The 14196-nt window shown below is 38.6% G+C and overlaps 1 protein-coding gene across 1 annotated transcript in view; it reads left to right on the top strand.

Annotated features, from left to right (window-relative positions):
• Spidr (scaffold protein involved in DNA repair) overlaps positions 1-14196 on the top strand; it is a 220928-nt gene that overhangs the window by 134918 nt on the left and 71814 nt on the right. The window contains exons 9-10 of the mRNA XM_021185304.2: positions 3591-3780; positions 5465-5715. Coding sequence (XP_021040963.1) covers positions 3591-3780; positions 5465-5715 — 441 coding nt within the window. The remainder of the gene's footprint in view (positions 1-3590; positions 3781-5464; positions 5716-14196) is intronic.

The following is a 14196-nucleotide window of genomic DNA, read 5'->3' as shown; positions in this document are numbered from 1 at the left end:
TCTCACAGTGCCAAGCCTCAGCTGTTCTTCATGACACCTTCATGCTTTCAAAACAAGTATCACCTGGGTGACTCTTACACATTACCAAATCCAGCTACAGCATGAGGTACAACCTTGGCTATCTCTGGAACACAGCTTCTTTGTGCTCCCAGAATATTTCACCTCAGTGATGCTGGTCTCTTCTTAATCACGGTTAATTTCTTAGCTCCACCTAACCAGCATCGATTGTCCAAGAAGTCCCTTTTATTAATTCACTCTAAAGCCAGAGACACATGGCTGAAACTGCAGAGTTCTGCTGCTTGCAGGAGCTGGAACATGGCCCCTTTGTACTATTACATTATCACCAGCTTTCTGTTCTCCAACTCCTTCACTACCTAAGATTGGCTGTTCTGAATCTTGCTCTGTAGATTGACCTTAAAGAGATCAGCATGCCTGTCTCCTGAGATTAAAGGTGTGTATCACCATGCNTGGATCTATATTTAGCTGGGTAGGATCTTGCCCCAAGGTCCCACTCCCTTAATCTGTTATCTCCTAAAACACAAGATTTTGCTCCATTTCACTTCCTGTTTCCCCTTTAATACTCAAACCATATATAGTCTATTTTTCCTTTCTAAGCTTGCTATGTTTGTTCAAACTTCTCTTCATAAGACTTAACCAGAGAACAAAGTCTCTGCTGGACTTTTTTGAAACTTCCTTTGTCAAGGAAATTAATCTGAGTCTTTTCACCTTAGCCTCAGGCAGACTTTTCAGACAAGGGCAAAAAGTAGCCACATTATTCTTTACTAAAATAACACAAAAACAGTCTTTATGCCACATTCTGAAATTCTTCTCCTTTGAAATCTCTTGGGCCAGGTCAACCCAGTTCAAATTACTCCCAGCAACAAAGTGTTCCATATTCCCACAAGGATGACCCATTAGGCCCCATTTAAAGCATTCCACTGTTTTCCAAATCCAAAGTCCCAAAATCCACATTCTTTCAAATAAAAGATTGGTCAGGCTTATCACAGCAATACCCAATTCCTGGTACCAACTTCTGTCTTAGTTAGGGTTTTACTGCTGTGAACAGTCACCATGACCAAGGCAAGTCTTATAAAAACAACATTTAATTGGGGCTGGCTTACAGGTTCAGAGGTTCAGTCCATTATCATCAAGGTGGGAGCATGGCAGTATCCATTCAGGCATGGCACAGGCAGAGCTGAGAGTTCTACATCTTCATCCAAAGGTTGCTAGTGGAAGACTCGGGTGGGGGACTTTTGGGATAGCATTGGAAATGTAAATGAAATAAATACCTAATAAAAAAATTAAAAAAAAAAAAAAGAAGTGTTTCCTGTATACAGCAAAATGCTGGATTCTGTTTACATATCCAGTCTGGTAACCTATGTCTTTTTATTGAGGAATCCATTGATGTTGGGAGATATTAGGAATCAAAAAGTGTTTCTCTGGTAATGACTGAGCAAGACTATACACACACGCACACACACATACATATGTGTGTGTGATATATACTTTAATATATAAATATGTTTTTCAGAAAATTAAAATATTGTCATTTTAGTGAGGATTTATCTAAATCTCTGTACTGTGGTTAGAGTTCTTTATTAGGGGACAATTGAATTTTTCAGTCCATATTATGTTATGTCTCTCTAGTTCCAAAGATTTTATCTGTATTTTGTAGCTTCAGCACGCAAGACATACATATTAAACTGAATTTTTTTTCTTTTTCTTTTCCTCTCTCTTCCCTTCCTTTTTTCATTCCTTTTTTTCTTTCTTGGAAGAATCTTGCTATATAATTTGTGCTGCTGTAAACATTGTGGTTCCCCTGATTTAGCTTAAGAAGTGCATGAATTTTAGGCATTTATCACCATGCCCTGCTCATTACTTCAGGTCCAATCTTGGTGATCCTGTGTTTATTGAAAATGTATGTACATGTACTTGGTTTTTATTTCTTCCATTCTAAAACATTACTGAAACTGACTAGACTTGAGAGTTATATTTTTAATCTTTGGGTACTATTTGTTTATGATTTTATTTATTCATTTATTTTTGTATGGCATATGTATGTGTTGCTATCTTTGGCCATGATGTTGAATAACAAATTGAAGGCTTGAAAATCACATGTTCAAGATCATCCTCAACCATACACAGAGTTGAAGCCAGCTTGCCCAGCTTGGGATCCCTGTCAAAGCATGCATGAAGTCGTGTTGGCCTGCTTTTCTGGTGTGCTCACTTGCCCTTCCCTTACTGTGCCTCGTATTATGGACTAGGACTTTTGACATTATATTTCATAAAAATGTAGAAAGAGACAAATTCTTGATTTCCTTCTCAGCATTTACTTTAGTTGTCATTTTATAAAGTTAAAAGAGTTTCCTTTTTGTATTTAAATGAGTTCAATACAGATGCAAATACAGAGTCTCTGAGTTGCTAAGGTAGGCTTTGCTTTGTTGCTTTAAATAGAGAAAGTTGGCTCTTGTTGGGGTCTAGTGATAGCTAGCATGATTTGCCAATTTGACATGACCTAGAATCATCTGGGAAGAATCTCAGTGAAGGATTATCTACATCACATCGGCCTATGAGTGTGTCTGTGGGGAACTGTAGTTAATGGATATGGCCACTTTGAATAGCACCATTCCCTAGACAGGAGATCCTAAATAGGAGTCCAGAAATTAGAGCCTGGAGAAATGGCTTAGTGATTAAGAGTACTTGCTGCTTTTACTACTCTATCATTCCTCGGGTACTAAGTCAGTCTCTCTCTCTCTTTCTCTCTCTCTCTCTGGGTGTGTGTTCTCATCTCCCTCTCACTTCTCTCTCTCTCCTTCCCTTCTCCCTAGATAGTATTCTGCCTTCTCTCTACCCACCAGTGTGGTTTAATGAGAGATTAAGGTGGCATATGTATCAAATTCTTGTTCCAGACCTGAGGTTTTTAGTTTTTCTTATTAACAGCACATCTTGATTTAAAGAATGTCCATTGACGTGTTCTATCACATTAGAGTACTGAGTAAAACCTCAGAATTTTGTTTGATATGTTTTCAGCTTGTTTGTATGTTTCGCCAATAATGTTGATATCAAGTCTTCAAGTTCTTACATCTTTTAATATAATATTCTTTGAACAATTAGAGTTGCTTAAATATATAAAGATTTTTTCAGTTAAATAATATCCAATTCAGTGTTTGAGTGCTTCTTTGGTACTCATAGTCTTTGCTCATTCTTGGTATCTATATTTCTTCCTGAGAGGACATGGGTCTCCCAGATAGAGAGCAAGCCTAGGGACTTAAAGGACCTTCCATTACTAATATAGGACTTTCAGGACCTTCACTGGAAAAGCAAAGTTCTGTCATTGAATCATATTTACTTGTAATGGGCTATGGATTCTGTGGCTGGCAAGGTTCTAGCTGTCAATTGTTACAGATGGATCTCTCTTCCAGGGTCCTAGGCAACTGTAATGCCCTGCCCTGGTCTGTTGTTACCCACTCATTGTTAGGAATGCTGTAATTTACTGCATTATCTTAATTTAACTACAACATTCTTTCTTTACCAAAAAATATAAGAACCCAAGTTATAAATGAACTGATAAATTTCTTTTTCTTTTTCAGGCAAAAACTTCTTATCCCAAATGGAAGTTGCTCTATTATTCTGAATACTTATTTTTGTCAGAAAGCTATTGCAAAAGAAACAGTGCGTGAAGACCTATACAGTCCAGACACATCTCTTTCAAGGAGAAATATAACTTTGGCCCAGACATTTAGAATTAAGGATATAACAGACAATTCATCCATCAGTCAGGTAAATTCTCATTGGCTTATGATTTTTACACTTGTAGTAGTACTTGTACCTGTATTTGAAAGGACCTGTGGATAAATGAATATATCTATCTTCTGTCCTCACCTATATATGTTAGAGCATGTTATCATTATTATGCCAAAAGATATAAAAGCTCAAATAGCATTTAGTCATGGTCTCATTACAGTTTTCTATCCTTCTATTATGTAGTCTTAATCTTTAGTTCAATTTATTAAAACATAAAAGTACTTTCAGTCCCATGGGGCTATGGTTAGGATAGTCAGGACTCAGAAAGTATTTCTCTATGTTCATTCTGAAAATAAGAGTTTTAAGCCTTTAGTAACTTTATGTTTTCTTTAGGAAACATTATATGTGTGTGTGTGTGTGTGTGTGTGTGTGTGTGTGTGTGTGTGTTTGTGTGTGTGTGAGTGGATTCCTTGGGATAAATCTTTATAAATTATGTTTGAGGTTATATGATAGAAATTGATTTTCGTGGAATTTGGGGGGGGGGGGGCTCTGAGCTATTCCAAAATGAATTTGGAATTTCACAGTAATTCACTGGTACTGGGCAGGGTATACGTCCATGAAGACTCTCCGCTTTGGGAGTCTGGTTCCAGTACACTGGCCACAAAGTCTCTGGATTACTAGAATCATCACAGCACAGACTACTGAGACGAAAGCTAGAAGTAGGGAAAATAAAGTAGGTAAACCTTTACCCTGCTTTGAAACATATAATAAAAATCTTTCTTTGACTATCAAAAGAAGTATCTGGAAGGGATAGTTTGAGAAGGGCGCCAAAGCTGCCCTGTGACCTTTACATACATGCCATGTGATACTCACAAGCACAAACATGGGAGTGAGGGTATTAAATTTGTAGAAGCATACTTTTAAACAGTTTGTGCTAATGTAATAGTACTGACATATGTTTTGTTAGATAACAGTTACTTACCGTGTAGCATAGTGGTGAAAAACTACAGGTTTTGAGAGGACTTGAGAGAAAACTCAGCATTCAGACTGTACTTGCTGCTGTTCCAAAGGACCCAAGTTCACTTTCCAGAACCTACATAGGTGTCTGATAACTGAGTATAATTCCAGATGCAAGGCATCTGGTGATCTCTTCTGTCCTCCAAACGTGCCTGCACATATGTACCACTGACACTAAAGCAAAATAAAATAGGGTTTGGAGCTATTTGCATTGTGTCCCATGCCGCCTCTGCAGCTTTATTCTAGGTCACATTAGGCAATTTCTCTGTGCTTCCATTTTATCTATGAGAATAATTAGAGTTGTAAAGATAAATATTATTTAAATAACAGAGTCTTGAAGATAATAAAATGAAACAGAAGTATCATTGGTTTATGATCATTGATGTTTTATAGTTTTGGGGAGAATACATGAGTATGCAAAGTATATAAATTAGCAGATAACACATTCAAACACCTAATAAAATGACTCATTTTAATTAAACTGCATCCATTCTTTTTGTACAAACCAAAAAGGAAAGCTATCCTCATGAGGTAATTAATAGTAGGACACTGTTCGTAGGAGAAATTCTGCTATGTTGTCTTCAGTAGGTAGATGCCAGTATAACATGATTGTCTGTTCTCAGTTACCTAATGATGTCACTTTTTTGGACAGCACAACACTAGGCATAAAACTGAAATTTTTCCTTTTGCATGTCTTGGACAGACTGCATGTGATAGCCTGGCCACCCCTGGCACAGGCTGGACCCACGGACATGAGAAGGCAGAGAAACATCTTATAGTTGGTGCTCCCCTGAGGAATTCTCTTCTGGACATTGTGGAAAGCCAAAGAGCTGGCCTATGGTCTGGAGTCAGGGTCCGAGTAGTAGTGCAGAGGGCGTACTCTCTTCTCAGCAGAGATGGTGCCAGGAGCCAGCAAGGGCACACAGTGGGACATGCAGACACCTCTGGAGCATGGTGAGTAGCAACCTTAGGCATGGGAAAAGGGAAGCACAACAGAGTTCCCAAGAAAGGAAGCTCTGCTCGGAGGAATTTCTAGGTGACATTTACTGTATGAGACTGTTTTGTATATCTTTTTCTTACATTAGAATTCGGGACATGTGTGTATTAGTTAAAGTTCTCTAGAGGAACAGAGCTGACTGAATCAATATGGGATTTTTGTGGTCTAGCTAGGCAAACAATGGCTGTCTGCCTACCAATAGAATGTCCAAGAATCCAATAGTCCACAGGACTGAATGTCTCATCTGGTCTTCAGTCCATGCTAGCATCGCTAAGTGGGCTGTAATGTCACTGATGAAATGAACTTGCTAGCAAGCCTGAGGCAAGCAGGCAAAGAGCAAAAGCTTCCTCCATGGTCTTTATATATGCGGCGGCAGTGGGAGATGGGCTCAGATCGGATGTATATCATACTCTCGCACAAGTTCCAAGTTAAAGTTGGACCTTTGAATTCTAAATTATTTCATTAAAAAAATCACTCATAGGTTTACTCAGGTGCTTGAGTTTTGGTTAATTCCAGATGTAGTCAGCTTGACAACCAAGAAGAGCCATCACAATGTATAATACATATAACAAACAATTTTTGTCTCATTTATATAAGAAGCCTTACTAAAAATGTTCCTGGGCTGATCAGTAGTATACATGGTATATCTACCACACTGCCCTCAGGACATGCACTACCTGAAATTGTTGCATTTACTGGCTTATGTTATAGAAAGTAATACAAGTTTAAGAAGTATTTTGTAGGGTTATGGAAAAGAATGGCATGTGTTACTATACCTAAAATAATCATTACAGTATCAATTCTTTAAAAATTAAGTGGCAATTTGACAGTCTGTGACTCTAAGAGACCGCTATTTGAAACAGTATATACATTTTTGTCTTATTGACAGTGTCCTTTGCCTTACAGAAGCTTTGCAATTTTATGAGATCCCATTTGTCCATTCTTGATCTTACAGCACAAGCCATTGCTCTTCTGTTCAGGAACTTTTCCCCTGTGCCCATATCTTCGAGGTTCTTCCTCACTTTCTCCTCTGTAAGTTTTAGTGTATCTTGTTTTATGTAGAGGTCCTTGATCCACTTCGACTTGAGCTTTGTACAAGGAGATAAGATGGGTTGATTTGCATCCTTCTACATGCTAACCAGTTAAACCAGCACCATTTGTTGAAAATGCTCTCTTTCTTCCACTGGATGGTTTTAGCTCCTTTGTCAAAGATCAAGTGACCATAAGTGTATGGGTTCATTTCTGGGTCTTCAATTCTATTCCATTGATCTTCCTGCCTGTTTCTGTACCAGTACCATAAAAATTTTATCACTATTGCTCTGTATTACAGCTTGAGGTCAGGGATGGTGATCCCCCCAGAAGTTCTTTTATTGTTGAGAATAGTTTTCACTATCCTGGGTTTTTTGTTATTCCAAATGAATTTGCAAATTGCTCTTTCTAACTCTGAAAAATTGAGTTGGAATTTTGATGGGGATTGCATTGAATCTGTAGATTGCTTTTGGCAAGATGGCCATTTTTAATATATTAATTCTGCCGATCCATGAGCATGGAAGATCTTTCCATCTTCTGACATCTTCTTCAACTTCTTTCTTCAGAGACTTGAAGTTCTTGTCATATAGATCTTTCACTTGCTTGGTTAGAGTCACAACAAAGTATGTAATATTATTTGTGGCTATTATGAAGGGTGTCATTTCCCTAATTTCTTTCTCAGCCTATTTGTCCTTTGAGTAGAGAAAGGCCACTGATTTGTTTGAGTTAATTTTATATCCATCCACTTTGCTAAAGTTGTTTATCAGATTTAGGAGTTCGGTGGTGGAATTTTGGGGGTCATTTAAATATATGATCATATCATCTGTAAATAGTGATATTTTGACCAACAGATTGGGAAAAGATCTTTACCAATCCTACATTCAATAGAGGGCTAATATCCAATATATACAAAGAACTCAAGAAGTTAGACTCCAGAGAACCAAATAACCCTATTTAAAAATGGGGTAAAGAGCTAAACAAAGAATTGTCAACTGAGAAATATTGGATGGCCAAGAAGCACCTAAAGAAATGTACATCATCCTTAGTCGTCAGGGAAATGCACTTTTTGACATCCACAATAGTGTCTGGGTTTGGTAACTGTATATGGGATGAATCCCCAAGTGGGACAGTCTGGGTGGCCTTTCCTTTAGTCTCTGCTCTACACTTTGTCTCCATATTTGCTCCTGTGATTATTTTGTTCTCCATCTAAGAAGGAAAGAAGTATCCACACTTTGGTCTTCCTTCTTTTTGAGTTTCATGGGGTCTGTGAATTGTATCCTGGTTATTTGGAGCTTATGGGTTAGTATCCACTTATCAGTGAGTGCATACCATGTGTTTTGTTTTGCAATTGGGTTACCTCACTCAGGATAACATTTTCTAGTTCTAACCATTTGTCTAAGAACTTCATGAATTCATCGTTTTTAATAGCTGAGTAGTATTCCTTTGTGTAAATGTACCACATTTGCTTTATCCATTCCTATGTTGAAGAACATCTGGGTTCTTTCCAGCTCCTGGCTATTATAAATAAGGCTGCTATGAACATAGTAGAGTATGTGTCCTTGTTACATTTTGGAACATCTTCTGGGTATATGCCCAGGAGTGTTATAGCTGGGTCCTCAGGTAGTACTATGTCCAGTTTTCTGAGGAACCGCCAAACTGATTTTCAGACAGGTTGTACCAGCTTGCAGTCCCACCAGCAATGGAGGAGTGTTCCTCTTCCTCCACATCCTCACCAGCATCTGCTGTCACCTGAGTTTTTGATCTTAGCCATTCTAAGTGGTGTGAGGTGGAATCTCAGGGTTGTTTTGATTTGCATTTCCCTGATGACTAAGGACGTTGAACTATCTTTAAAGCTAAAGATAGTTTCACATAGGCAATAGGCAGATGGATTTTGTTTCTTATTTCATTCAGCTAGTCTGTTCCTTTTAATTGAATAACTGAGGCTATTAATAGTTAGAGTGTTTGTTGAAAGGTGTATGTATATTGTGGTCATTTTGATACTCTTTGCTGGTTCGTGTTGTTCGTTAAGGTTTGGTTTGTTTTCTTTCTACATCCTCTTGGCTTTGCTTCAATCTAGAGGATTGCTTTAAGTATTCTTCAGAGTACTTTTCTGTTGTATGTGATTTTTTTTAAAGATTATTGGGATGATAGAAAGTTCTCTCTTTCATCTATAGCAGACAGTTTTGCTGGGTACAGTAGTCTTAAGTTGGCAGTAATCATAGTCTTCTAGAACTTATAACTTCAGGTACTTCAGACTTTCAGCATTTTAGTTGAGAAATTACGTTATTCTGATGACCTTTCCTTTTTATATAGTTTGTGTGTGTGTGTTTTTTTTTTCTTGCGGCTTTCAGTATTTTTCTTCTTCTGTGTAATTGTGATATGTATAAAAGTGTTTCTTGTTTGGTCTTATCTGGGTTTCTGTGTGCTTCTTGTGTCTGTATGGGTATGTCTTTCCTTAGTTTGGGGAAGTTTTCCTATGTAATCTTGTTGAAGATCTAGTTTCTGCCATTGACCTGAGATTCTCTTTCCATCTATGCTTATAATTCCAATATTTGATCTTCTGATTGTGTCCAACATTTCTTGTATGTTCCTATCCTGTGCCTTTTAATTTTTTATTTTCTTTGTTTATTTTGTCTAGACCCTTGACTACATCTTTGAGTCCTGATAGTCTATCTTCTGCCTGACTTGTTAGATGTGTAACTGCAGTTTTGATATTTTCAATTCCATTTTCATTTCAGCTTTGTGTTCCCTTCAGTATGTATACCTCTTTATTAAATTCAGTTTTCCAACCCTCAGTTATCTTCATTATTATATTCAGCTGTTTATTTGTAAATTTCTTGAATACCACTAAGCATTTATTGTTATCCTCTTGAAGTTTGGTGAAGTATTCGTTTGTGTCTTCTTAAATTGACTGCATTCTTTCATAAGGTTTATTATTGTTCTTTTAAATTTTGTATCCTGAGGTTTATCTAGGGAGTTCTCATTACACAATACTTCTATGAGACTAGTGGGTTTAATGGGGAAAAGTTTTTCAGACCACTAATGTTGTTTTTTATTTTATTTGTGTGTCTGATGTGATAATCTGGCCTTCATTATTAGATTGCAGTAGTAGCAGTAGTGCAAGAGATGGGCAACCTGAGCTAGGCTGGGTAAAGCTGATTTAATTGAAGTATGGGAACATGACTACTAAAGCACAGGCCTAAAACTAGGCAAGGCAAAAGGATTCACACCATGAAGAGAGCCATGGCCACTGGTCTGAACTCAGCATGCATGCTTGTAGATGGCAGTGAGCTAGGAGAAGTGGACAAATCTGCATTTGTTTTCTTGAAGATAGCAATTCTGACCAGGGTTAGATGGAGACTTAAAACAAATTTTAATTGATAATTTCCTGGAAACTTACGAAATTGAACACTTTTTAAATTATTAGCAACTTTTGAGAATTCTGTTCCTTAGCTCTATTGCATGCCTACTCCATAAGTTTTTGCCAGAATCCTACGCTTCTTGGAATCTGTTTATTTTTTTTCTTTTTTTCCCCCCATTAATTAATTTATTTAGTCCCTTTACTTCCTGCTCATAGTCCCCTTCTCCTCTCATTCCCCAATTCACATGGCCCCTCCCTCCATTCAGCTTCTCTTTCACCTCTGAGAAGGGGGAGGTACCACATGGATACCAACCTACCAAGAGCACCTCCTCTCCCACTGAGGCTAGACAAGGCAGTGCTGTTAAGGGAGCAGGATCCATAAGCAGGTAATATAGTCAGGGTAAGCCCCCACTCCAGTTGTTGGGGTACCTGCCTGAAGCCCATGCTACACATCTGCTACATAAGTACAGGAAGCAGGTGGGGGCCTAGGTCCAGCTCAGCTCTTTGGTTAATGGTTCAGTCTCTGGTAGATCCCAAGAGCAGGTGAATGGACTCTGTTGGCCATCTTATGGAGTACCTATCCCCTCTGCGTTCCTCAATCCTTCCCCCAAATCTTCCACAAGATTTCACAAGCTCCATCTAATGTTTAGCTGTGGATCTCTGCATTTGTTTCCATCATCTGCTGGCTGGAGGCTCTCAGCTCATGTAACGTGGGTGTCCTGGATAATATAGACTTATAAGTGAGTACACACCATGCATGTCCTTTTGGGTCTGGGTTACCTCATGCAGGATGATGTTTTCTCGTTCCATCAGTTTGCCTGCAAATTCCATGATGTCCTTGTTTTTAAATAACTAAGTAGTATTCCATTGTGTAAATGTACCACATTTTCTTTAGATATTCTTCAGTTGAGGGACATCTGGGTTGCTCCAGTTCCTGGTAAGGGTGCTATGAACAGCTGTCTACAAACAACTATGAATAACTTGAAAACTAATGCTGGAAAGACAGTCCTGAGGAGAGCATATAGAACAATTTGACTTAAGGTCAGGAATTTACCACTTCCAATGGAAAATTCACTTACCTGCTATTCTTCCTGCCTGTGAAAGAGAGGGGCTATTTTAGGGTTTTATTGCTATGAAGATATACCATGACCATGACAACTCTTATAAAGGAAAACATTTAATTGGAGGTGGCTTATAGTTCAGAGGTTAATCCATTATAGTCATGGCAGGAAGCATGGTAACATGCAGGAAGACATGATGCTGGAGAAGGAGCTGAGAGTTCTGCAGGCAGCAGGAAGTGAACTGAGACACACTTTCTCCAACAAGGCTCCACCTCCTAATAGTGCCATTCCCTATGGGCCTATGAAAGGCATTATTATTGAAATGACCACATAGGCCTTCAGATAACTAGTTAAAGAATAAACCAGAATAAGGCAAAGGCTACTTACTTCTAACCACTAACTGTGTCTCTCCATCAGTACTATGGCCTCTCAGTGCCCTAGATGGGTATAAATGGGAAAAGAAGACCCTGTGGTAGAAGATTGAACCAGAGGATGGAAGTTAGGGTATGAGTCCTGGGTGGAGGAATGACTCAACAAGTCAGTGTCTGCATTGCAAGTCAATGGCTCAGGCATTGAGCATGATCCCCTCAATGGGTTCAGAGGAAAAAACCTTGTGCAGCTCACTGAAAAACACCAGCTATTCAAAATGCCAGTGCACCTCCCTAGATTTTAAGTTGATATTTCAAACATATTAAAAGGTAAGATTAATCTCTTTGATATGGACTAATTCATATACTCTCTTCATTTTAATCTTGACCTTGTTCAATAGATGTATTTAGTATAAGATAAAATAGAAAAAAGTTAGAAGATAAGTCAACAAGAAATTGTTTTCCTTAAGAATTTAGAGTCAGGTATGGTGGCATACTTCTCAATCCTAGTTCTTGAGAACATCAAAGGGTCAAGGCCAGCCTGGGCTATATCGCTAGTGCCGATCTCAGAGCAACAAAAAAACATACAACGAATTTAAAATATGAGCTATGGCATTGCGAAAACTCAGACTTAATGATTCTGTAGGTAAGCTCAAGAAGTGACTTTCCCATGTTATGACACATGTATGTACTCCTGTACCCTGGCAGCTAAAGCAGGATGGTCAAAATTTTGAGGCCGACCTGTGCTGCCTGTGCTCCGTGTCAAAAAAAATCTAATTGTGCTATAGAGATGACATAGAGGTTAAGAGTATTTGCTGCTCTTCCAAGGGACCCAGGTTCAATTTCCATTACCATGGCTTCTCACAATGGTCAATAACTCCAGTTCCATGGTAACTGACGCCCTCATTTGGCCTATATGGGCACCATGTGCATATACATGATGATCAGACATAGATTCAGGCAAACTACCCATACACTTAATTGATTATTTTTTTAAATTAGAGAACCTGGGAGCTAGGGAGCTAGCTCAGCTGGTAAAGTGTACAGCATTAGAGCCTGAGATCCCAGCACCCACTCAAAACTAGCATGACGAGGTGCTCCTGTCTTATCAACACTGGGGGGAGATGGAGACAAAAAGAACCCCGGGGTTCCATCGTCAGCCAGTCTAGCCTGCTAGCAAAGCCCCATGCCCCAGCTACAGACTCCATCTTAAAATCCAAGCGAGTCCTGGAGAATGAGAGTGGAGAGTAACTGCTTACCTATGTACACGTGCATATCATATGTGTTTGTGTGTACACAAACACACACATATAAGGAAGAATGAGTGTTGGGGCATATGTCTATAACCTCAGCATTCAGAAGGCAGAGACTGAAAGAACAGTCATTCAAGATCATCCTCTGCTGTACAGCCAGCCCAGGATACGTGAGACTCTTTCTCCAAAGAAAGAAGAGAGGTGAGGGGAAGGGTGGGGGGACAAATTACTGAGGGTCTTCTCCCCTTACTTTAGAAATTGTTCTGTCTCCTGTTCGTTGCAGAACTAAACCCAAGGTCTTCCAGGAAAAAGAAAAAAAGAGGTATTCATATTAGCAGACCATGTTAAACTCCACCCGACCACTGGTCCTTGGCACATTCCTTGCACATACTGTTCAGTAAACAACTTAAGGGAACCAGATCCAGCCAGATCATTCACTGTGAGCCTTTGGAAGGGGCTGTCTTAGTACAGCCTTGACGTGGAAGAAGTTGAGAAGTTAGCATTTGTGTTTTCATTAGTTCTTTTTATAACAATGAACCAGCTGTAGCTGGTTAATAGAAGCCAGGCCTGCCTGTTAGTGTGCAGGTCTCTTACGCATGACAAAGGGCTTCTGACGGAAACAGGTTTTATTACTCATGAAGCCACTCGTGCTGTTTACATAAAGCCACTTGTGCAGTCATGTGATGTGATTGAGAATGTCCGTGTTAATGCTCCCTGGATGTAGTCCCACTCCATACTGCAAAAACAAACAAAAGACTCCAAAATATAGATCACTTCCTATTAAATTAGTCATCCTTGGATGGTGCATTCAAGCAGAGCCAAATCCTAGCTACCAAGGATTTTTTTTTCTTTTTGATGTTTTAAATTAGATGGATAAAGTCATTATTGTTTCAAACACAACTAGGTATAATCATTTGGGGGATAGAGAATAATTTTACCAACTATTTCTAGTTAAGTTAAACAGAATCATTCATATTACTGTGGCTTTTCTGGGTAAACTGCCTGAAGGCAAAAGTTAACTTTTTATATGAATCATTAATTTAGGATAAATTAATACCTTTCATTAGAATGTATTTTTCTTTCTAACAAAGTAAAAAACCTCTTAAATAAGAAGGTTTATTAAGAGTGTGTGTGTGTGTGTGTGAGAGAGAGAGAGAGAGAGAGAGAGAGACTTGCTTAGAGATTTTAGCCAATTTTCTTAAATAGCCTGCTCTGTGAATCAGTCTCATTGTTCACAAAGAGAGCTTAGGCCTTTGAAAAATGCTTAATGAGTAATTTGTGAAAATAGAAGGACTGGCATTCTTTCTGTATGTAAAGAGATACAGCCAGTTCAGCTGTTTAAAGACATTTTCACTTTTCTGACATT

This window comes from Mus caroli, chromosome 16 (assembly GCF_900094665.2).
Source record: "Mus caroli chromosome 16, CAROLI_EIJ_v1.1, whole genome shotgun sequence".
Classification (NCBI taxonomy): Eukaryota; Metazoa; Chordata; class Mammalia; order Rodentia; family Muridae; genus Mus; species Mus caroli.
Note: the sequence above shows the minus strand (reverse complement) of the source record. Positions and strands in the feature narration are given on the sequence as shown.